General features: G+C 41.0%; 1 protein-coding gene and 2 pseudogenes across 1 annotated transcript; all 3 read left to right on the top strand.

Annotated features, from left to right (window-relative positions):
* Window positions 1–2,459: 2,459 nt before the first annotated feature.
* Aspa (aspartoacylase) lies at window positions 2,460–21,447 on the top strand. The gene is made up of 7 exons (XM_038326251.1): window positions 2,460–2,539; window positions 4,527–4,784; window positions 9,340–9,535; window positions 11,760–11,853; window positions 15,124–15,231; window positions 18,052–18,161; window positions 21,071–21,447. Exons 2-7 carry the CDS (start codon window positions 4,552–4,554, stop codon window positions 21,266–21,268), a joined length of 939 nt encoding a protein of 312 aa, XP_038182179.1. The 5' UTR covers window positions 2,460–2,539; window positions 4,527–4,551; the 3' UTR covers window positions 21,269–21,447.
* On the top strand, window positions 8,588–8,972 carry LOC119813582 (annotated as a pseudogene).
* On the top strand, window positions 10,504–10,942 carry LOC119813584 (annotated as a pseudogene).
* Window positions 21,448–22,768: the final 1,321 nt, after the last annotated feature.

Raw genomic sequence — 22,768 nt, forward strand, 5'->3', positions numbered from 1 at the left:
GGAGCCCTCGAGTTAACCTCGCCTCCCTCGGCGGCCGCGTGCTGTACAGCGAGGCAGAGCAAGAAGCCTGTGCGCAGGCGTGGCAATATGCGCATGCGCAAGATCAGAGCGCAGCCTGCGCTTGAAGGTCTCGCGAGAGTTACAGAAACAACGGGAATTTCTCAGCCAGAAAAGTCAAAAGCGACGCCCATGGCTCACTCGCTTGTGAGGTACGCAGCCGGCACAAGCATGGCTCTGCGTCTTTAGCTCTTCTGTCCACAGAGAGAAACGTGTTCCGGTTATGGACGAGGCTGAGGGAGATTCCCCAGCCCAGCCATGCTCTGCCCCAGCTATGTCAGGAAATCATGGCCTCTCTTTCCTTATGCCTTGCCCATTTTCTAGACGCTAGATATTTTCTAATATGCTGGGGGCATCCTGGGCCGTGTCTAGAAGAGAATGATTTCTAAGGCGTCAAAACAAGATGTGTCTTGCCTACTCTGACGACGCCATGGATCAGGCCGATGTGGAGCTGCAGCCAGTTTCGAACTGACACCCCCCTCCCCAGCCACCAAAGCAAAGAACAGAAATGCAGAGCCAGTGCTGCAGTTGTCCAGGAGTGCGTAAGAGCACATAGGCCCCAGAGGGACTCCACAACGAAGCTGGGTAGTATGACAACCTGAGCCCTGAGCTCTAAGCCTCCTGCCTGGAAAAACTGGGAGTTCTCGGCTCTATGACTTTGGGTAACTTAACCTTTCTATGTCTACATTTTCTTCCTCAATAAAATAGCAATAACAATATTTACTCCATTGGCTTAAAATATTGAAAGGTATTAAACTGTCCCAGCACACAATAAGTGCTCAATAAAGGTTCATTCCTGTTTCAAACAGTAGCTTCCGTTTTGGGGGGGCACTATTAATATAGAGCAGGTATTTAGATATCTGGGCTCAAAGACCATGTCCTCTCCCTGCCCTGTCTTCTGGCTGTGTGACATAAGTGAAGGGAAGAAGTGGGAAGTGCAGCTGTGGAGGGATGGTTAGTAGAAAAGGTCTACAACTACAAGATACTAAAAATAGGCTTGAAAGTCAGTAAATATGTGTGGGAGTAGATGTTAGAGTGCTAAATTATAGCAGAACTAACTTGAATGACAGGGTAAAGAATAAACTTTGAACATTTTTAATCTGGAAAAAGATTTCAACAAAATATCTGGAAAAACTGAGCGGTGACGGCGCACGCCTTTAATCCCAGCACTCAGAAGGCAGAGGCAGGCGGATCTTTGTGAGTTCAAGGCCAGGCTGGTCTATAGAGTGAGTTCCAGGATAGCCAGAGCTACACAGAGAAACTGTGCCTCAAAAAATAAAATACATTGATTAATTAAATAAATCTGGAAAAAAAGAAAAACTGTATTGATCGTGATTCCAGATAAAAGACTTAAAGACATGAGTATAGTAAGCTTCGAGGAATTGAGCTTTGACTTCATATATGCATACATAAACACATGTACAATATATAACCAAAAAAATTTCTCATTATTAAAAGAGACAAGAGATCAAGTATGGCTTAGTGGTAGAGAGAGTGGTTGCCTTAGAATGAAGCCCTTCTTAGAGCTAAATCATCTAAGAGAATCTCAGGTGAGGGATTGCTCAAATCAGATTGGTCTGTGGCCATGTCTCCTAAAGATGATACTGATTGCTAACTGATGTGGGAGGTCCCAGCCCACTCTGAGTGGTACCAGCTCTCCCTAGGTGGGTGACTCTAGGCAACATAAGATAGCTGACCAGAGCGGAGAGTGAGCCAACAAGCTTTCCTCCCGGTTTCTGCTTCAAGTTCCTGCTTAAATTCCTGTCCTGACTTCCTGAAAGGATGGATTGTGACCCAGAAGTCACTTCCTCCACCTAAATTGCTTCTGGCCAGGGGGAGCATTCCATCACAGCAACAGAAAGCAAACTAAAACATCTTCTGACACAGTTTCAGAACAGTCTCAGCCTAAATTTCCTTCCTACAAAATTTCTGGCTTGGCTCTGATTGGCTAGCCATACTATGAAGTCAAACTTCGCTCTCTTTGTTTTAAACACATAATTTTATTGAGAAATTGATCATCTCAGCACTCAGGAGGCTACAACAGAAGACTCACAAACTCAAGGCCAATCTGAGCTACATAAAGAGTTTGAAGCCAGCCTAAGCTATATGGCAAGACCTGGCCCAATATATATATATATATATAGTGCTACAAGTAATGTTTTACAGGGGAGGGCATATTTTAAACATTTGTCAACAGATGATGTCAGCTAGGAAGGATTTCACTCAATAAGTTATCAGCTCTCTGAACTCTGAAGAAATAACTAATAAAAAGTGTTTTGTTTTGTTTTGTTTTGTTTTGTTTTGTTTTTTGCCATGTGCTTTGGAAAGCAAAGTTAGTGCTTTGGGGAACCGGGAGTTAAAACCCTCTTGGAAGTTAACGTGGTATAAGAGAGTGAAAGCCTGTGTTGCTCCAGTTCTAAGCAAATGCTTTCGCTTTCTAACAAGGCTTCCTGCAGGAGACACACTGTACACAGTCAACAAGGTAAGGATGAGAATTGCTGCTATTCGTTAACTGCCCGGGAAGTTACTCATTCATACACCTAACAGAAACTCTAGGAATGTGAAAGTACTTCCAAATGCTGGCCTGTTAAAATTCCATAAAACAAGCCTCAAAGTTCGAGTCACTGGTGCCTGCCACAAGTAAGTTACTGAAGTGGCATTTCCAAAGAGAGACTAGGGCAAAGGACAGAACACACCACGGGTCAGCAGGAAAGAAACAACAGGGCAGAGTGGGAATGATTCTCTGCGGTTCTCTTTTTACATTTGCTTGCTCTCATCATCATGAAGTGTTTAGTGTATGCCGAGGCAGAGAGAAAACCAGCAGCTACAGGGGCTTTGTCTTAGATTTTGGCAGTAATTATGATGTATAAGCAAATTGGCTTTGCTTTGTATCTGCGTTATAATCTCTTAAGAATTGAGACATTGGTTTATTAAATATTATGAAACATCTTGTATTTTCATCATGTATTTTGTTTGTGCGTTTTGTAATTCTACACTGTATTGGCTGTTTATGTGAACTCTGAAAGAGCAAAATTAGAAGTTCAGAGGAGTCCAAGAAAAACAGAGGCACCCTGTTGTCCGTGGAAAACACTGGCCTTAATGAGAAACATGGCTTCCAGGCCTAGCTCGCTATTATGTAACTGTGGAAACTTAGTCCTGCTGCTTAGTGTTTCTTTCTGTTATCCTTGCAATGAGGAAGTCAGCCCAACCTGTTATATCTTATAAAGTGGATTTATGAATATATTAAGCAAATGTCTATAGGAAAACATTATAGATTAGCCCACCTACCCTGTGTGGTAATGATTGCTCTATTGTGTCCAAACAACCTGGTGTTGCTAATATAAATATTCCCTATACTTTAACATTCTTGGCCTTCTGGGTGATTGAGCATAAACTCAATATTTGGCTCAGAGTCACTTCTCCAAAGCCATATAATCATCTTATTCTGCATAAGTTCCCCTATTAAGACCCCTGTAGAACAACGCATTCTAGAAGACAGTTTTTAATACTAATAAATGAGATTGCATCCATTAAAATATATGTGTGATGTATGTGTGATATATGCACATTGTTTTTATATATTATATTGCAAGATATTCTTAGACATTAAAAAGATTTGAAAATTGCTAACAGTTGCTTTTTGCTTGGTATTTAGACAAAATTAAAAAAAAAAAAACATAGACTTACCAAAGAGTTCCTGAGAAAGACTTTAAAGATGTTTCAGAGTCACTTTTTAAAAATAATTTTAAGTTCATTCATTATTTGTGTGTGTATGTGTGTGTATGTGTGTGTATGTGTGTGTGTATAAGAGAGAGGGGGGTAATAGACACACATGTGGAGGTCAGAGGTCAACGTTTAGGAGTTCGTTCTCTCCCTAGGGTAGAACTCAGCAAGATGTTTTCCCTCCTGCACTTCTACCCATTGTGCCATGTCACCAAGCCCATCATTAACTGGGTTTCTGTGTCTCTGACTGCAGAAAGAGGCACTCTGAACACCTGTCCTTGACTGTTTGTAAAGAGAGACTCAAATGTCTTCAGATCGTGAAAAGTTGCTTACTTCAGAAATGTTTTTTAAACGTCAGTGGAAACAAACACTAAATAAGCCACATTGTTATATTTGGGAGGATTGGGCTTGTTGCAGTATTATTATTATAAATAATCATCCTGGATAGAAAACGGAATTTTTATAGCAGGAGATGCTAACACAGTTGTACTTAGATCTGCTGACCATCTGAGGGAGTTGGAAGTTAGCAGCTGCATCTCTAGTTGATCTTTGCATATTTTAACCCAAATATGGTAAAGGGAGGGGCTACAGAAGGGAGTGTCCATAGAATAAACAGTCTCGGACCTTGTGACAGAAACAATTGTTAAATACTCGAGAACTCTGTACTTTGCACTTCTTGCTTAGATCTAAACTTGGAAACTTTTCTGAGGAGTTAAGCGTCCTTTGACCTCTCTTGTGAATTGCAGAAATCAGACCAGTCTACTTGGTAAAATGACTGCTTGTGTTGCTGAAGAACCTATTAAAAAGATTGCTATCTTTGGAGGGACTCACGGAAATGAGCTGACAGGAGTGTTTCTAGTTACTCACTGGCTAAAGAATGGTGCTGAAATTCAGAGAGAAGGGCTGGAGGTGAAGCCATTCATAACCAACCCAAGAGCAGTGGAGAAATGTGTCCGATACATTGACTGTGACCTGAATCGTGTTTTTAACCCTGAAAATCTTAGGTAAGACTGTGTTCTGTATTCTGTGAGAGCCTGCTTGTGTGAAAAGCAGTAGTCACTGGGAGAGAGAACACGTGCTTGCTCGAGTCAGTGGTCAGACCCATACATAGCGCGTCCTTAACCCAAAAGATCAGTTTCGCTTTTAATCATGCTGCATGGTGAATTAGACAACTACCCAAACTCAGCATTCACGTGCTCTGCTGTAAACTTTTACAGCTCCAGGCTTTGCTGGTTATTCTTTTTTTTTTTTTTTTTACTGTATGCCACGCAGTATACAGCAACAAATGGGAAAGATCATTATTTCTGACTCGTGTCTTGAAAGACACAAATATAATAATCCTATGTATGAAATTTGTGTTTGGGCAAGCTTGGACAGTGTGTGAAAATAAAAATAAGACTCGAAATACTTCTCAAAAAATAAGAATAAGTCAATGTTTGGTCATTATGTAAATTAATTTGGTCACTGTAAACATGCTGTTTTTTGGGAAATTCACCACTGTACTTTCTTGTAGGATGTGTTTATGGTAAAGTTCTAGCTGAGAAAATGATGACGTTTTGATTGATGCTTGTTGACTGAAAGCATCCAGAGCCTGAGCTCATCAGGGCAGTGTGCGGCCAGAGGAAGAGATGGGTTCATCTCTAGTGGTGGGGTATCAGCGCCGAAGAAAACGAGGGCTGAAGACACCTCCTCCAACCTCTCTGAATTTGGGTTACAGCTGATTTAGATAGTTCCATGTGGTGTGTGTGGTCACCATACGCTAGGTTGGTAAATACCAGTTATTTCTTCCTTTGTCTATATCATAATATTTACTATTGTACGTGCCTCTCTAAGTATTTTTCTTAGCACCATTTTTTATTTAACCTAAAAATATTGTTAAGCATCTACCAGGTGTTGCGGATGTACAAAGCAGTGTACACGATGGTTTTTACACTCGGCTGGTTGGTAGACCGCTCGCTAGAACAAAAGGCACCCAGAAGAGCACCTAACAGCTTCATGTGCTTGCTTTGTTGTTTTATTGCACTAGGTTATGGGAGGCACTGTCCATGCAAGCACCTAAACTCTTGTTAGTTTTTATTTTGAGACAGGGTCTTACTAAACTAACCAGGTTGGCCCTGAGCTTACTCTGTAACCTAGGCAGGCCTGAACTTTTGACCCTCCTGCCTCACACTGCCAAGCAGTTGGAATTACAGGCCTGTGCTAGCAGGACTAGCGTACGCTTGTTTGTTGACAAATGCTGGTTAGAGAATTCCTCCGCCCAGTGTTATCACCGAACAAAAGAACATAGATAAAACAAAATTCATCTTTACAAAATATTTGCTTTCCCCAGAAGTTATACAGCAGTGATACTTTGTGCACCAAATAATTTTATTAGCAAAATTTAAATTTCAGAAATACTTTTATCTTCATGATTGAGGTTATATCGGGACAATTATGAATTGAATGATGTTTATAATGAATTATGAATGTTTATTCACCTAAAATAGCTATTGACTAGCACATATATGACAAGTAAGATTTGTTGAAGAATTAATCCTTTAACCTGTGTATTAACTTTCCGGATAGCTCTGAAGTGGATTGGGGCGAGTTTTCTTACTAAGAACAGCCAATAGTGCCCGTTCAGTGACAGGTTCACATTCTCTTTCTTAGTCTTAACAGTCTTCAGAGGTTAGACAGCTCTGTCTCATGGTGGTTATGAAAATCATGAGATAAATAACCAATGAACCATCTTCTAGGCAGCTGTCTTTTCCTACATCCCTCATTTCAGTGGTGGCACCATTACCCACAAGTGCCTCACAAAGGCAACCTGAGAGCCGTCTCTGCTCCCCAGCCCCCTTGTCTGCTGTGGTAAGTTCTCCCACATGCTCTTTACAGAACTCCACAGAGCAGCCAGGCCTGAATTCACAGGTCTGTCACCTCTGCTACTCAGGAAGCTGAGACAACTTATCAAGATCCTTCTTTAAAATAAATAATTCAAGAAGTGGACTGAGGTTGTATTTCAGATGGGAGAATACTTGCCTAGCATGGATAAGGCTCTGGGTTCTCTCTAATGCTATAAAAATTATATATATATATATATATATATATATATATATATAGCCACAAAGCCAGCCTTCCTCTGTGGACAGATAATATAGCCTTTTACAGGACGTACATGCATCCAGTTTAACCCAGGCTTCTTCCCATGAGTTCATGTGGTGACCACAGCACTGCCCCTAGCATAGAAATCTGCTTTCCCATGCTGGATGTTCTTTTTAAATCTTCTATCCAGAATAGATCTAAGCAACCTACTGTTACAACACAGCTATTATAGCAGTGTGGCTACTAGTGCCGCCCAAGGTCTGCCCCTGTCTGTCCTTGCAGTCTGGTCCTGCGAGACTCTTCTTATGGTAACTGGACTCCCCCCAGCCAGGCATGAGAATTCAGAGTGTCCACTATCTTTCAAAACTTAAAACCTTGACGCTGAACATCTGAGTGGGTAATGGTGCCATTTATCCAAATGGAAATAAAATAAATAAGTTCTGGAGTGACCTTGTGAGATAATATGAACTAATCTTATAGGAACTAATCTTGAGTTAACTTTGAAAAATACCTGTGGGGGGTGTGTGTGTGTGTGTGTGTGTGTGTGTGTGTGTGTGAAAGACAGAGAGAGAGGGGAGAGAGAGAGAGAGAGAGAGAGAGAGAGAGAGAGAGAGAGAGAGAGAGAGAGGAGATCACATTAGGAACTGTATTTGATTGCAAATAGAAACTCAAGAATAGTAATCTAAACTTCTGTTCATGGACTTTATGTGCAAATATAGGTTCGCCGGTGCAGTAGCTCCCTGATGTCACCAGTGCCTTTGGCTCGTCTGTCTTCTCACTGTGCTTTTCTTCACATGCTCTGTTTTATTCCTTGTGGTCTTGGCTTCATTATCACAAAAAGGCTAATGTACCTTCCTGATTGCAGATGTGATTTCCAAGCAGGAAAGACTCTCATACAAACTATTTTTTTTAAATGGCGAGGTAATATAAATATATAAAATTGTGTAAATATATATATGAGAAACAATAGAGAAGTATAAGTTTAAACCATTATCATGTATAGAAAACCCTCGGAGTTCTCTTCCGCAGTCAAGCTGAGAGGCCGGGTGAAACGCAGACACAGGCAGTGCTGGCAGGCAGGAGGAAAGGAGAAGAAACGAGTGAAATCATAACAGTGAAAAACCTTTGTGAGTCCTTGAATCTACAAAATTGTAAATCTCGTTCAGACAACTGCAGGCCTATAATTCTAGCTACTTGGGAGGCTGAGGCAGGAGGCAATCCTCCACCCTTAACTATAGAATAAATGCAAAGCCAACCTGAGAAAATTAGCAAGACTGTCTCAAAATTAAAAAGAACAAGAAGGAGGTGCTAGGACTGTAATTCGGTGACAGAGCTCTTGCCTAACTAGGTGAGGCTCAAAGTTCAATCTTCAGCACTATAAAAAACTGCAAGTAGTAAAGAGAGGGTGGATAAACCCATTTGAGAATATAATGATCACTTATCAACCCTTGTTCCAGAAAAATTATATAAGTGTATTTGGTAAATTTTGTACTTTGGAAGGGTTTGTGGTTTGTTGTTTGTAAACTGTGTCCTAAATCATACCCAATCTTCAGTTTAAAATACCCAATAAAGACATAAGCACCTGAGTTGAACTACATCTTTGCACGAGAACCACAGTGGCGGTGGAGGGTGATGGTCTTGCCCCATAATAAATAAGCAATACACAATAACTACAAGGAAGTGCTTATCAAATTAAAGACTATGGCTTTCTGCCTCCTCTGCCGCCATGTCGCCCGTGAAAAAGCTTGTGGTGAAGAGGGGCAAAAAAAGAAGCAGGTTTTGAAGTTCACCCTTGATTGCACCCACCCTGTAGAAGATGGGATCATGGACGCTGCTAATTTCGAGCAGTTCCTCCAGGAGAGAATCAAGGTGACGGCAAAGCTGGGAATCTCGGTGGAGGGGTTGTGACGGTCGAACAGAGCAAGAGCAAGATCACTGTCACTTCCGAGGTGCCTTTCTCCAAAAGGTATTTGAAATATCTCACCAAAAATTATTTGAAGAAGAACAATCTCCAAGACTGGCTGCGTGTTGTTGCCAACAGCAAAGAGAGCTATGAGCTGTGTTACTTCCAGATTAACCAGGATGAAGACGAGGAGGAGGAGGAAGATTAAGACACATTGGTCTGGAATGTTTTGAATTAATTCATAAATAAAATTTAGGAACAAAAAAAATTAAAGACTGTTTTTTCAAAGTTGAAGTCATGTGGTAAATTCCACTTGCAAAGCCCTACCCAAGACCAGCCACATAACCAAACCTAGCATTTTTATAAGCACACCAGTGCAGCGCCGGATATATGGGATCAGCAGGAGAAAAGGTGCAGTTTTTCATTGCAGAAGTTTCTGATACATTTTCATGTTCTGCACAGATTTTTAATATACACATGAGGTTTATAGTTTGTTCTTTGTGTGCTATCCCCATTGTGTATTTATGTTATTGTAGCCATAAATGACGTTATTCTTTTTCTTTCTGCTAAAACAGCAAAGAGATGTCTGAGGATTTGCCATATGAAGTGAGACGGGCTCAAGAAATAAATCACTTATTTGGTCCAAAAAATAGTGACAATTCCTACGATGTTGTTTTTGACCTTCACAATACGACTTCTAACATGGGCTGCACTCTTATTCTCGAGGATTCCAAGAATGACTTTTTAATCCAGATGTTTCACTATATTAAGGTAATCTCAATGTTATTAATGTGTGTTAGCTTAGGATTCTTTCTATTTAAGTCATTGAAAGATGTCAGGAAGGCGGGATAAAGAGAAATGGATTGTATCCCATGGCCAAATGTGAGGCTTAATGAAGTGCTACACAAAGGGACAGAGGCAGTGCTGACAAGAAGATAAAAAGAAGTAAACAATAAACACAATGAGGAAAATAATAAAAAGTCTATAAATGCTTGAATATACAGTGTTATAAATTTTATCAAGATGGTCACAAAACATGTGGTATTTGGTAAAACCAAATAAATTAATACCAAAATTTAAATGATGCAGTTGAAACATGTCAATTGCACAGCGTTAGGAAACTCAAGAGATCATTCAGGGTTGACTAAAGTGTAAAGACAACAAGTGTTAGCCTCCTAGCACCTTACCCTGAGCCCCATCTGGTATCTGTGACTGAAACACCTCTGCTGTGCAGTGTGCTTCATGAGAGCATCAAGACTTCAGCCCAGGCAGCTGGGTGCATCCTCGCACTCACCGGAGATGCAGATGACAGCTGAGCATGATGACATATGCTCAGCTACAAGATGAGGCTCAGAAATCTGCAGAATGAAAAATTCCACCATCCAGGATCTACAACTAGAGAAAAATTTGCTAGAACAGCAGCACTATCACAAATACTGAATTATCTGTTTATTATAATAAATATTCTTCCTTCCTGAGAGCTGGTATGACTTAATAGAAGGAATTTGACATAGATGTCCAGGAGAACCTGAGTTCAAATCCTGACTTTCTTATTCATCTCCCAAAACCTTGCTTCCCTTATTTTATAAAACAGGCGTAGTAACACTTAACCCGTGTAAACGCTAAACGTCTTCAATGCAAAGAAGAGTTAAAGCACTTAACTTAGGATGTAACTTATAGCCCCTTCCTATGATGTAACTTATAGCCCCTTCCTGTGACTGTCAGTATGGAGGCCATAGATGCCTGGAGTTACTGTAAAAGATATTAGCCAGCAGGAATTTGTCAGCGCTCTGGCAGCCTTCCTCAAAAAGTCCAGGAAGCTGAAAGTCCCCAAAAGGATGGACACAGTCAAGCTGGCCAAAAGTGAAGAGCTTGCCCCTGCGAGGAGAGCTGCCTTTATATATGAGCTTATTTTCCCACAGCACGGCACCTGTACCTCCATAGTGGTATGGGGTCGGCTCCATGACCAAGATCTATGAAAGACAGCAGAGAAATGGTGTCAGGCCCAGCCACTTCCACAGAGGCTCCAAAAGTCTGGCCAACTGGTTCCTCCAAGCCCTGGAGAGGTCAAAAATGGTAGAAAGGGACCAAGATGGGTGCCACAAGCTAGTACTTCAGGGACAGAAAGATCCGGATAGGAACACCAGACAGGTTCCAGCTGCCAACAAGAAGCATTAGAACAAAAGATGCTGGATTAATAAATGGCCACATTCATTTTATAACCTATAGCCAAGGCTAGCTGTTTCTTTCTTTTCTCTTTGAGTTTTAACAGTGACTCCCTAGTGCTTCTGGGGTCAGAATGGGGGTGGGGTTGGGGAGACCACAATGTAGCAATCTTTTTTGCTCACTGAAGGGAAAATTGGATGCTTTCGTTACTGTATGTGAAACCACATGGCTTATAATTAGTTATAAAAACCTAGAGGCTAGCCCAGGTGTAGTGGCATAAACTTCTAATCCCAGAATTCAGAAATTAGAGGCAGGTGTAAGTTTGCGATAAATTAACTCTACGTAGTAAGTTCCAGGCCACACAGAGCTCCATAGTGAAATCCTTGTCTCAAATTGAAACCTGGCTCAATTTCTCATCAAAATAAGCAGAAATTGTGGAGGAAATTAACCAGTATCTGGACCATAAGTAGTAACAGAATTTAAGGCTCATACTCTGCTGAATAGTAAGTATAAACAAAGATGTAAACAAAATGTTTTCAGAAGTAGTCAAATATGTTCAGAAGGAATATTTATTTCCTATTTTTAGTTTTCATCTTTGGCTATTGTTTTATGTGCATTTTCCCCAGACAACTAATATATTTTGATTTTATATATAATTCATTTGTTTGTTTCAAAGCTATAGCACTGGGTTTTAGAGACTATTTCATAAGGCTATCTGGCTAATTTTAATTATGATATAAAGCATATTGAAAGGACTATTGACTCTGTAGCAGCCAAGAGAACAAAACATACTTTGCATACTAAGAACAATGTTTTCAATTCTGTTCAGACTTCCTTGGCTCCGTTGCCCTGCTATGTTTATCTTATTGAGCATCCTTCCCTCAAATATGCAACCACTCGTTCCATTGCCAAGTATCCTGTTGGTAAGTTGTACTTCCTACTGGCACAGGTAAAGAGAATACAACCTAACTGAAACACAAAGAACATAATCTAGCTACCTCACATTTCATTAATCTTATAATGATCAGGTGAACCGATTAACTGTAGGCAAACCCTAACCATACCTAATTTCCTGAATTTCTCTGAGCAGATCTCTGGATTTATTCCTAGTATTTTATTTGTTGTAACACTCAGACTCTCAAATTAGTCTGATGTTCTCCTCATTCCCAAAACTCAAGTGGAATAGAACAGTCTCTTACTCCACCAACTGTATTGCAAGGATTTGTATATTCCATCGGTATTTGTGTGTCTATTGGAGATCAATACTGTGCTAGGTCTTTAGGACGTAGCAGTGAGCAAGACACGCATCTTACCTCAAGGAGCTCGGGGTCTAATGAGAAGATGGGACTGTAGTCAGATAATTACTCCGTAGTGGTGAACTGCTATAGTGGCAAGTGGCTCCATTCTGTTTCCTGGGAGACCTCCTAGTATAATTAATTATCTACAACTACACTGTAAGCAAAACTATTACTACAACTCAAATCTATTTTGTTAGCTCTCACATGTTTTAAACAAGAGTAATTTGAAAGAGACTTGAAAAGTAATAGAAGCAAATAAGTTTTTAAAAAAAAACTCGACTATTCAATTGGTAGGATTTTTTGTTACATGGTTAAAATAATTTATTATTATAATTGGAGAACTATATCCAAATATATGCACATTATATAGGCTAAATATTCAATAACATTACATAGTTTAAATAAACCAAAGCTTTGGCCTGAGGCTATAGCTCAGTGATAGAGTCCTTGCCTAGTATTCTAATACTTCAAAATATATAGATAGACATATAGATAGAGCGACAAAAATAAAAGCAAACCATAGCCTAAATGATACAGAATAAAGCTACGCTTGCTTAGCATGTATGGGGGCTTTCATCCAAACGCCAGAACTGCAATAATAATAACAGGATAGATAGCCTGGTTTCATTTGACACTGAATAAAAGGATAAGACTTCTGAAGTCTGACAGATCAGGCTTGGTCTATGATATTTATGGTTGGTACTTTTTTCTAGTTAGAACAAATGTCTGCTGATGTGTTGGTCCCTTGCAAACAGAGCTAAGTTTTCAAACATTTTAACCCAAGGAACTATAAGTACATTATAACTAAGAAATGCTAGTGTGTTCTCCTTCTGATTTTGAAACTTTCTTTGGAGTTTATTTATTAAATGATGAATAAAAACACTAAAGATCAAGAGAAAGAAAAATCTTTTTATTCAACATTTTATAGTCATAAAGAGTGTCCATACAAACTTATTTTAGCTGCTACAAACAGTATAAGGACCATTCTAATGCCAAGTTGCCTCAAGTCACAGGATCCTTCTAGATAAACTTAATTGTAGTTTGCTGCAGGCAGCCTGATAATCAAACCCAAGCATATCCATTCACACTCCCCACCCTCAACACGGATGAGTAAGTAGACACAGTCTTCTTAGATTCTAGGCATAACCTTATCTCAAATTTAGCACTTTTTATGACCCTTGTTTCTTCCTTTCCATCCTGAATGTGTCTTGGTCCTATTCTGTGGATTTAACAATTCTGCGCTGATGAGAGATCTTGGGCCAAACTTAATTTTGGTTTTGAAAAATATTCTCAACTTGGGAAAACAAACAAGATTCTTGGGCATGAAGTACCCACCTCTACCACTCTGTAGCCCTTGCTCTCCACGTTGATCTACTACACCACATCTTCTGCTTCCTCACAACAACATGAGGGACCAGCCTCTTTTTATTCTTCACATCTTCTGCCTCCCTCACAACATCGTGAGGGACCAGTATCTTTTTATTCATCTGCTCCACAATCTTGAATGTGTCTTTCCTGTGGTCACAAGACATGCACTGTAGTTCTCTAAACATCATTAAATAAAGAGTGTCTCAGGTCTCCCCTGCACATCCTTTATTTGGGGCCTTCAGTCACTAAAGTGCTATGATTACTGTAAGTGCCTTAAGCCATTCAGCACTTACTCTTAAGCTGAAAACAAGGTACTTTTGCCTTGTACTGTGGATATTCAACCAAAACTCTGATTCTGTTAGAATGAAGAAAGATGACTTTGAGGTAGATAAACAACCTCTCCTACAATACACAGACATATGCAGAAACATATTTTTCAGAGTTTTACAAATCATTTATGCAGAAATAAATACCTTACCAAGACCTTTGATACCATGCATGTAAAGAAAGGTCTATTTGTACATATAGGAAAAATAAGCACAACAAAGATTTTACATGAAGATGATAAAAATGTAAGTTTTTCTTTGTTTGTTTGTTGGTTGGTTGGTTTTTGGTTTTCCAATACAGGGTTTCTCTGTAGCTTTGGAACCTGTCCTGGAACTAGCTCTTGGAGACCAGGCTGGCCTCAAACTCATGGAGATCCGCCTGCCTCTGCCTCTCAAGTGCTGGGATTAAAGGCATGCACCACCACCTGAAAATATAAGAAGTTTTAACAAACTAGGAAATAGTAGAAATGGGTGAAAATCAGATGAGGGTAAAGGAACTTATGAGTTTTGTGGAATTAAATGATGGTGTGCAGTATTAGAATTTGCAAATGGTTTAAAAGATGGAGAAGGTGGTAAGTGAAGGGATGATTTTGTGGGAAGTTGGGCAGGAGAAAGGGACTAGACAAGTGGTTTAGAGACGGAACATTCTGTAGTGGTGAGCATGGAAAGACATGGTAGTACAGGCACAGTTTTACTGGAATAGAAGAAACGAATCTAATTTTACAGAAAATGAAGAACAAACTTTGCACCATCTTATCTGTAAGTTATAGATATAGTGTTATAATAAAGGCAAGAATGTTGCTCAAAAATCACATAAACTAAACCCAAAGCTTAATTAGATAGATTTCTTTACTACATAGACATATTTCATCCTGCTAAGGTAACTATGAAGTCCATGACAGTTTCCTTTTGTGGTCACCTATTACTTATCAGCCTCACTTGGTCTGCATCTTTTACTAAGTAGTCAGTTTTTAATGTTTTGACAATACTGAAGGACATAAAAGAAAAAGGTAACCCTGAGTTCCTCCTTCAGTACAGCTCTGTGGGTTTCTATGTTCTGTATTTACTCTGCCATTGTCTCCATTATTTTCCATGATATTAAACAGTCACGACACTGGGATCCTAGGTCTTTGTATTTTAAATGCTTCATCTTTCAGCATATTCTACTACATCAAAGTGATGTGTCTGCTTCTGTACATAGGTATAGAAGTTGGTCCCCAGCCTCAGGGTGTTCTGAGAGCTGATATTTTGGACCAAATGAGAAGAATGGTTAAACATGCTCTTGATTTTATACACCATTTCAACAAAGGTGAGTGTTGGGTGGCAGTTATTTCTGTGTGTTTGTGTACATGACTTAACCATGAGGGGTGTCTCTATGTAAAAGTTAACCACTAAACATTGAAATATGAAGAGAATCTAGGTCATGTTTATCACATTTATGATCTTAACTGGTTAGCTATGTGTGTGTGTTTTGCCTTCCCACACCCAAGTCTCACTACCTAGGCTGGCCTTGAACTTTCAGTCTTTCTGCTTCCAAGGACTGGCATTACAGATGTGTGCCACAGTCAGTTCCTAGAGTGAAAACTATCTTTTCACTTCAACAGTTCCTCAAGGAATGACCAGTAGAAACATTCAAAAAAAAAGCAGCTCTCACAATAAAGCTCCCAAATCAAGCCATTTTCCTTATCCAATTAATTTCCATTTTGAACAAGACAGATGAAGCCCACCCTGCTGGGAAAGTCTAGAAGGCTAATGGATACTGGGGAGACATTTTGTTCAGCAGCACAGCCACTAGTAAGCTGCCCATGCTCCTGTAAATTTCCTCGCCATGCTTCTGGAAGCAATCCTAAGGAAACTTACTGGGTTGGAAGAAAGACACAAAGGTAGGAAGGACTGGGTGGGAAGCAGAAAGTAAGGAACAGGAGTGGTGGAACAGGAGTGGCTAAGCGAGGCTAACTTAGTTATAGTGGGATGATGTTTTTATGTATTATGTCTGTAATTAACAACTGGATGGTGAATGGTGAAGAGGTGGGTGAGTGGATCTTCCACTTAATAAATCTAAAAATATTCTAAGTACAACAACTATACAACAATTTACTTTAAAATTTAAGAAAACTATAAAGGTGTCATAGACATCCTATGTAAATAATAATTCCATTAAGCTGCATTGAGGAATGTATAGTTCTGATGATGTAACGAAAGTGCAGCTCAGGGCCTGTGGCAGGTATTGTCCCTTAGCCTCAGGGAGCATCTCCTTCGGCCTCAAGAGCTTCTTGTATGTGGGAGTCCTTTGACCTCCAGAAAGTCTTAAAACTGAAAATCAGTTCTTATCACCCTTGTCTGGGGGCAGGTCTATGCTGTCTGCTGGTGGAACTGGTGTTGGGAAGATCAGAGCATATCTGCAACAGACCCTCAGATGCCAAGGGTCGAACCACAGTGTGTTAAGAAAGTAAACAACCAGGTGGAAGGCACAAACCTGATGGAAGACATGGTATCTTAGTCAGTGTTCTATAGCTGTGAAGAGATGCTGTGACCATGGCAACTCTTATAAAGAAAGCATTTGATTGGGGATTGCTTACATTGAGAGGTTTTTGTTCATTATCACCGTGATGGCGGAAAGCATGGCAGCCTGCAGGCAGACATGATGCTGGAAAGGTAACTGAGAGGTCTACATCTGGATTGTCGGGCAGCAGGAAGAGAGAGACACTGGGCCTGGCTTGAGCATTTGAAACCCCAAAGTCCACCCCCAGTGATACATTTCCTCCAACACCTCCTAACCCCTGTCAAGTAGCGCCACTCCCTAATGACCAAACATTCAAATATACAAGCCTATGCAGACCACCACACATGGTTTACAAATCACAGTCTGTAGTCCCTGTAACATGGATGAGGGGTGGTGACTACAGAACACCCCTCTTCATCCTTGCATCACCCAGGCTGTTCTTCCCTTCTTCTTAAATCTGACTTGGCCATGGAATCTGTTTTTATGCCCCAGAAGCTTGAAAAAGACAACACTCTGGAGCTTGTTTTCTTACTGTTCCTGGGAACCCCTCGTGCTACTATGTGAGTCTTTCCATACTGGTAGGAAAAGGTTACACAATGGAGAGCTCAAGGATCCCCAGCACACAGTCACACAGATCAAGCTGCAGCCTCTCAAATGTCAGACATGAGAGTGGAGCTGTCCCATACCATTCAGCAGCCAGAGGACCTGCCAGCTCACCTTGCATGTGTCATCGAGACAATCAGAAATCAATCAAAGCCAGACTAAACCAGAGGAGCTGCTGGTCAACCTACAGAATCACAAGCTCAATGCTTTAAGCTGCTAAGTTCTAGGCTAGCATGTTGTAAGGTAAAAGGCAGCTAGAAGTGATGATCCATCTCCCCATTCCAATTCCACTCCAAGGAAAGGAAGGCTTTCCTCTGGGCTTCAGCCACAGCACACTGTAGCCCTCCATCAGATACAGGTTCCAGTGTGGGCTCAGAGACTGCCTCCTGTGCCTGTGAACTACTGCTGCTAGTATTTCTTGGCACTGGGTTGTTTAGTTTTGCACCATCTTTGAGGGTTGCACTCCACTGTTGAGCAGACTCCCTGCATCCCAAAAGGTCCCTCCTCCAGGGTTGTCAGATGTGCATGTCCCATTACGCTGAATGACGTGCATTGTCTCATTATGCTGAATTATGTGCAGTGAAACCATTATGCTGAAGCCAGCTAGCTCGCTGGATGTCTCTGTGAAGACACACAGTCGTGCAACGTCAGAAGGAAGGACTCTGCCATAAGCTCCTCCAAACTTTCATCTGACAGTCAATGAACACAAGCCTGCAGAAGGCCAGAGTGTTGCTCAAGAATACACAGCCAGGAAGACCAGAAGAGAACCCAGCGGCTCTCTTGGTCGTGGTCCTAGCAAACACTGAAATGTGTGCCTTCTGTTTCTACCTCTGTCTCACGCACTTGTGGGGAGTATACTGACAAATAATTCCAGAGTGTGTTTGGCGTCTTGACATTTATGAGCCTCCATAGCAGACTGACTGCCTTGCTGCACTCTTTCCTTCCTTCCTTAAAGTGCCAGCTTCTGTTTTTCTAGGACATTTCTTTCTAGCTGTGATTAACACATTCCATCTCTTACCATAGGAAAAGAATTCCCTCCCTGTGCTATTGAAGTCTATAAAATAATGGAGAAAGTTGATTATCCAAGGAATGAAAGTGGAGAAGTGGCTGCTGTTATCCATCCTAATCTGCAGGTAACATCTGTTTCTTTGAAACACTGAAAATAATAGTATTCTACTTTGGGGTATAATTATACTGTCCATATGGCATTGTGTGCTTATTTGCTAATTTATTAGTATTTAAAGTATCGTATCAGTCAGACTTTCATCACTATAATGAAATAAATGACAGAAAAAAATCTAATAAACTGAAAAAGGTGTTATTCTGCTCACCACTCTGGAGGTTTCAGAGTGGCTGCAGTATTTTGTGGTTGCAGCAAAAGCACATGGTCAAGAAAACTGCACAGGCAAGGATGTAAGTGTTTGCAGGACAGGACCACAGCCCCCTCCAGAATCCTCAATGACCTAAAGGCTTCTCTCGAGGAACCATTTCCTACAGATCCACAGCTCTTCCTGATAGGACCACTCTTAGGAACCAAGCCTTTAACACCTGGACCACTGGGAGGCACTACCCACCCCAAACTATAGCAGGGAGGACCCCAGACCCTCTCTGGGTATTTGCCACATATAATGTGTGCTGACTCTATGGGCACATCTATGAGTGTGGCCTGTAGTCTCATGTGATTAATAGTCTGGAAACACTGAAGTCCAATGTCCTATCTAGAAATGATGACAGCCAGATACTGTAACCTCATAATGGGGGGAGAGAGGCATCCAAACAAGACTTTCAGAATTGAAAATGCCTACCCATGTGCAATTGTAGGGGAAATTATGTACATTTTATTTGGGGTTTAATTTTGTTTTGATTTTTTTGAGAAAGGGTTTCCCATTGTTGCCCAGGCTGGCTCAAAGTCATGATTTTCCTAACTCAGCCTCCCAAATTTGGGATTACACTAGTGTTCTACCTCACCTCGACGTAGTTTTTAATTTCTGAGCCCTTATATTCTTAGATTACAATAGACATTGAGCATGGTATTGTGGTGCATGCTGATAATTCCAACACTTGGGAAAATGAGACAGCAAGATTACAGATTTGAGGTCAACCTGGGTTACAGTGGGAAACCTTGTCTCCAAAAGAGAGGAGATGAGAAGGCATAAGGATGGAATGTCAAAAGAAGAAAAAGATCAGAACTGTCACATAGAGATACAGCTATGAGTGACAGATCTCCAACTCATATTCTCTGCCACTGGCCACATAGTTGACAGCTCCCTGAACTTGTTTTTCTGGGACATTCCTGACACGGTCCCTTGACTCTCCTTTGAATCCCAGTATCACACCTTGCCTGCTTTAGTCAATAACAACAGGGTGAAGGAGCTCTCGGGGCAGTTAGGAGGCTGAAGTCTGGAGAAGTCAAAGGAAAAGGCAAGGAAGAAGAGCGATCTCAAACAGCTGCAACACCCGCTCCATCGTTAGACCTTGGAGTGAAAGAGGTGGAAGGGTGAAAGAGACCCGGAGGGCTGTGTGATGCAAGGCTTTTCAGCCATGAATACATATCACCTAGAGAGCTTTCTATTTAAAAAAAATTAAATTCTTATAAAATACATCCCGACTACAGTTTCTACAGTTTCCCCTCCCTTCACTCCTCCCAACACCCCCACCGTCCCCTCTACCCCAGACATTTCCCTTCAAAAAAGAGAACTTTCTAAAAACTAACAGTGCCAAGCATCTCAACTAATCTGACCCTATTGGCTTGAGTATCCGTAGTTGAAAACCACTGATCCAATTCAAATCCCTACTTAATGGCTCTAAGAGCCATCAGGCAACCTCATAAAGCATCCTGCCCACAAATTCAGACCAATAGAGCATATCCTGCCTTTAGCTTCATGGAAGCCAACTGAAAACCAAAGGAGCCATGAGCAATGGTCTTTAAAGACAGTGTGTGCTAGAGAGGAAGAAAACAAGCTCAGGAGACAGGCAGCTGACAATGCCACAGCAGCCTCAAACACGGGCCTATTCAAGTATGTTCTCCTCAGTGACGTCCTTCAAAAATGCAAAAGCAGTCCTGGGGAGGCTGAAAGGCAGGATGAGGACAGTAACCAACTTGATTAGTGTTGGGTCCCAAAGTCAGGAAAGATCATTGGAATTGCTAGACCATAAGGAAGGGCTCAAGTCAGGTCCGGTGGCACAAGCCTGTAATCTCAGCTACTTGGAAAGGCTAAGGCAACAGGAGCACAAGTTAAAGGCCTTCCTTGGTCATAGTGTGAGTTCAAGGCCAGCCTGAACTAGTGAGACCCTGTCTCAAAGAAAAAGATAGAAGGCTTGGAGTATAATCCAGTGGTAGAGCTAGCATGTGCAGAACTCTAAAATCAGTTTTCAATCTCTCTCTCTCTCTTTCTCTCTCTCTCTCTCTCTCTCTCTCTCTCTCTCTCTCTCTCTCTCTCTCATTTCTATAAGAGAGATTGATAGGTTGTTATCTCAGTAATTATGTTTGAATATCTGCTAAGCCTGTTCTCCCTGGGATGGAAGATTCAGGACCTGTGTTTCTGAGACGAGGCTAACTCCTCTCACGGGTACAAGAGTATGCTAGCCTCCCAAGTGATTCTGAAATGCAGCAGTGGCTGAGAAAAAGTACTGTGGGCAGCTCTTCTCAATTTCAGTCAGTTTATTCACATGAAGATTGTTTCTCAGTGGGTCCCAGCAGGAGGTGAAGTTCTACTTTTCTAACAGCCTCCCCGTTTTACAGCTGATGCTGCTGTAAAAAGTTAGGAATGCAGAGGACTAAGCCCTGCCCTGGCCTAGACAGTCATCTTAGCCAACTCCCCAGATGTTTGGCCAGCACAGCAATGCTCCAGGGCTCCTGTGGTCTGAAGCATTAGTGTTAGAAGGTTCACATACATCTCAACGCGTCCCTGTTGTGTCTTTTCAATAGAGAATGTCTTTTTTAATGGGCAATGTTAGTCATCTACAGTCTGGCAGAAAAAAATTAAAAACAGGAGAAAAAGCCAAATGTAATTAATTAATGTATTTTGATGTCTCCTGGGAGGATCAAGACTGGAAACCGTTACACCCTGGAGATCCCGTGTTTGTGTCTCTTGATGGAAAGACTATAACACTGGGTGGAGACTGTACCGTGTACCCGGTGTTTGTGAATGAAGCTGCATATTATGAAAAAAAAGAAGCATTCGCAAAGACAACCAAGCTAACACTCAACGCAAAAAGCATCCGCTCCACTTTGCACTAAAAACCACTGCCAGCTCACAGTTCCTGGGAGTCTTGCAAGCCTCCAGGACCCTGTAAACGCCCCAAGAGCAGGGCTGTGCCTTATTCTACTTCTTTTCCTCAACACTTGGTCCCATGCAGTAAGCATCCGGGCCAGTTTCTGAAAGAAAAGAATAAATTAATGAATGTCTTTCAAATATATTCTGAATGAGTGACATACTGCTCATTCAGACCAGTGTGTTTCTGGTTTCTGTGTTACATTACATTACATTGCATTACATTCTGGTAACTTTAACATAGCTTCACATTCAAAAGGTAACATTGAAATCAATGCTACGTGCAATTTACCACATAGCAAGACAGTGAGATAGATTGAATGCACATCCTTAAGTAATGCATAAGTGCTTCTAAAAACTAATACTACAGAATATTTTTAAGTTTTGACTTCTTTAGAGTCTTCAGAATTTCTAATCATATGTGATCTCGTTTATGGCCTTGGTACCCTGAATGAGTGCTGTCTAATTAAATGTGATTTTTTTTGTTTTACATGTATTTATTTATTTATTTAGTGTGTGTGTGTGTGTGTGTGTGTGTATGTGCGTGCGTGCGCGCGCGCACTCACATTCAAGCCACAATATATATGTAAATGTCAGAGGACAATGTTCAGAAGTGGGTTCTCTCCTTCCACCATGTGGATCCCAGGGATCAAACTCAGTCAGGCATGGCTATAAGCACCCATACCTCAATAACAGTCTGTAAATTTTTATGTGTATGGGTGTTTTCCTGCGTGTATATTTGTACACCACATGTGTGCCTGATGGCCTCTACAGCCAGAAGAATGTGTCAGATCTCCTAGAAGTGGAGTTACAAACAGTGTGAGCCACCATGTGGATGCTGGGGATCGAACCCAGGTCCTCTAAAAGAACAATCAGTGCTGTTAACTACTTAGTCATCTCTCTAGTCTACTGTTAAATCGTTTTAATATATATATATATATATATATAATCTAGACATTTTAATATATACATATGTATTTAATCTATATATGTGTGTAGCTTTATCCACTTTCAGTTATATTTTATTTTGATTGAGTCTATAACAATCTACATATCCAGTCCCCTCATTTATAAAATGAAGGTGATCGTATAATGTCAACATAATAATGGTATCCCTGTTAGGATTAAGCAACTAATGAATGCAAGCGCTTAGCTCAGTGCCTAGTACCCAAGATGCATTTCATCAGTTATTCAAGATTAACACAAAAGGCCCTTCAGGGTCTGCCTCTCCATCCCCACAACCTCTAGTCTCATCTCTTCCTTCCTGTTCTTTCTGTTCCAGTGTCTTCATGTTGTTTTGTTCCTATATGCCTTCACCCAAACTAGTTCTTCCTCTAGAATTTTCTCACCTTCCTGCAAGTTCCTCCTCCCCAGACTGATCTTGCCCTGACCTATCACTCAAAATGCAACTCCACTCTCATTGTGTGTGCAAAGACTTCTGAATCTCCCTATGTCCTACTCAGTTA

This window comes from Arvicola amphibius, chromosome 4 (genome assembly GCF_903992535.2).
Source record: "Arvicola amphibius chromosome 4, mArvAmp1.2, whole genome shotgun sequence".
In the NCBI taxonomy this organism is placed as follows: domain Eukaryota; kingdom Metazoa; phylum Chordata; class Mammalia; order Rodentia; family Cricetidae; genus Arvicola; species Arvicola amphibius.

Bases quoted from the DNA above. Each gene is read 5' to 3' on its own strand.
- Aspa (XM_038326251.1), top strand. From the start codon at position 4,552: ATGACTGCTTGTGTTGCTGAAGAACCTATTAAAAAGATTGCTATCTTT. The intron at 4,785-9,339 runs GTAAGACTGTGT...CTGCTAAAACAG, and splicing joins TTTAACCCTGAAAATCTTAG to CAAAGAGATGTCTGAGGATT. The intron at 11,854-15,123 runs GTAAGTTGTACT...TTCTGTACATAG, and splicing joins CATTGCCAAGTATCCTGTTG to GTATAGAAGTTGGTCCCCAG.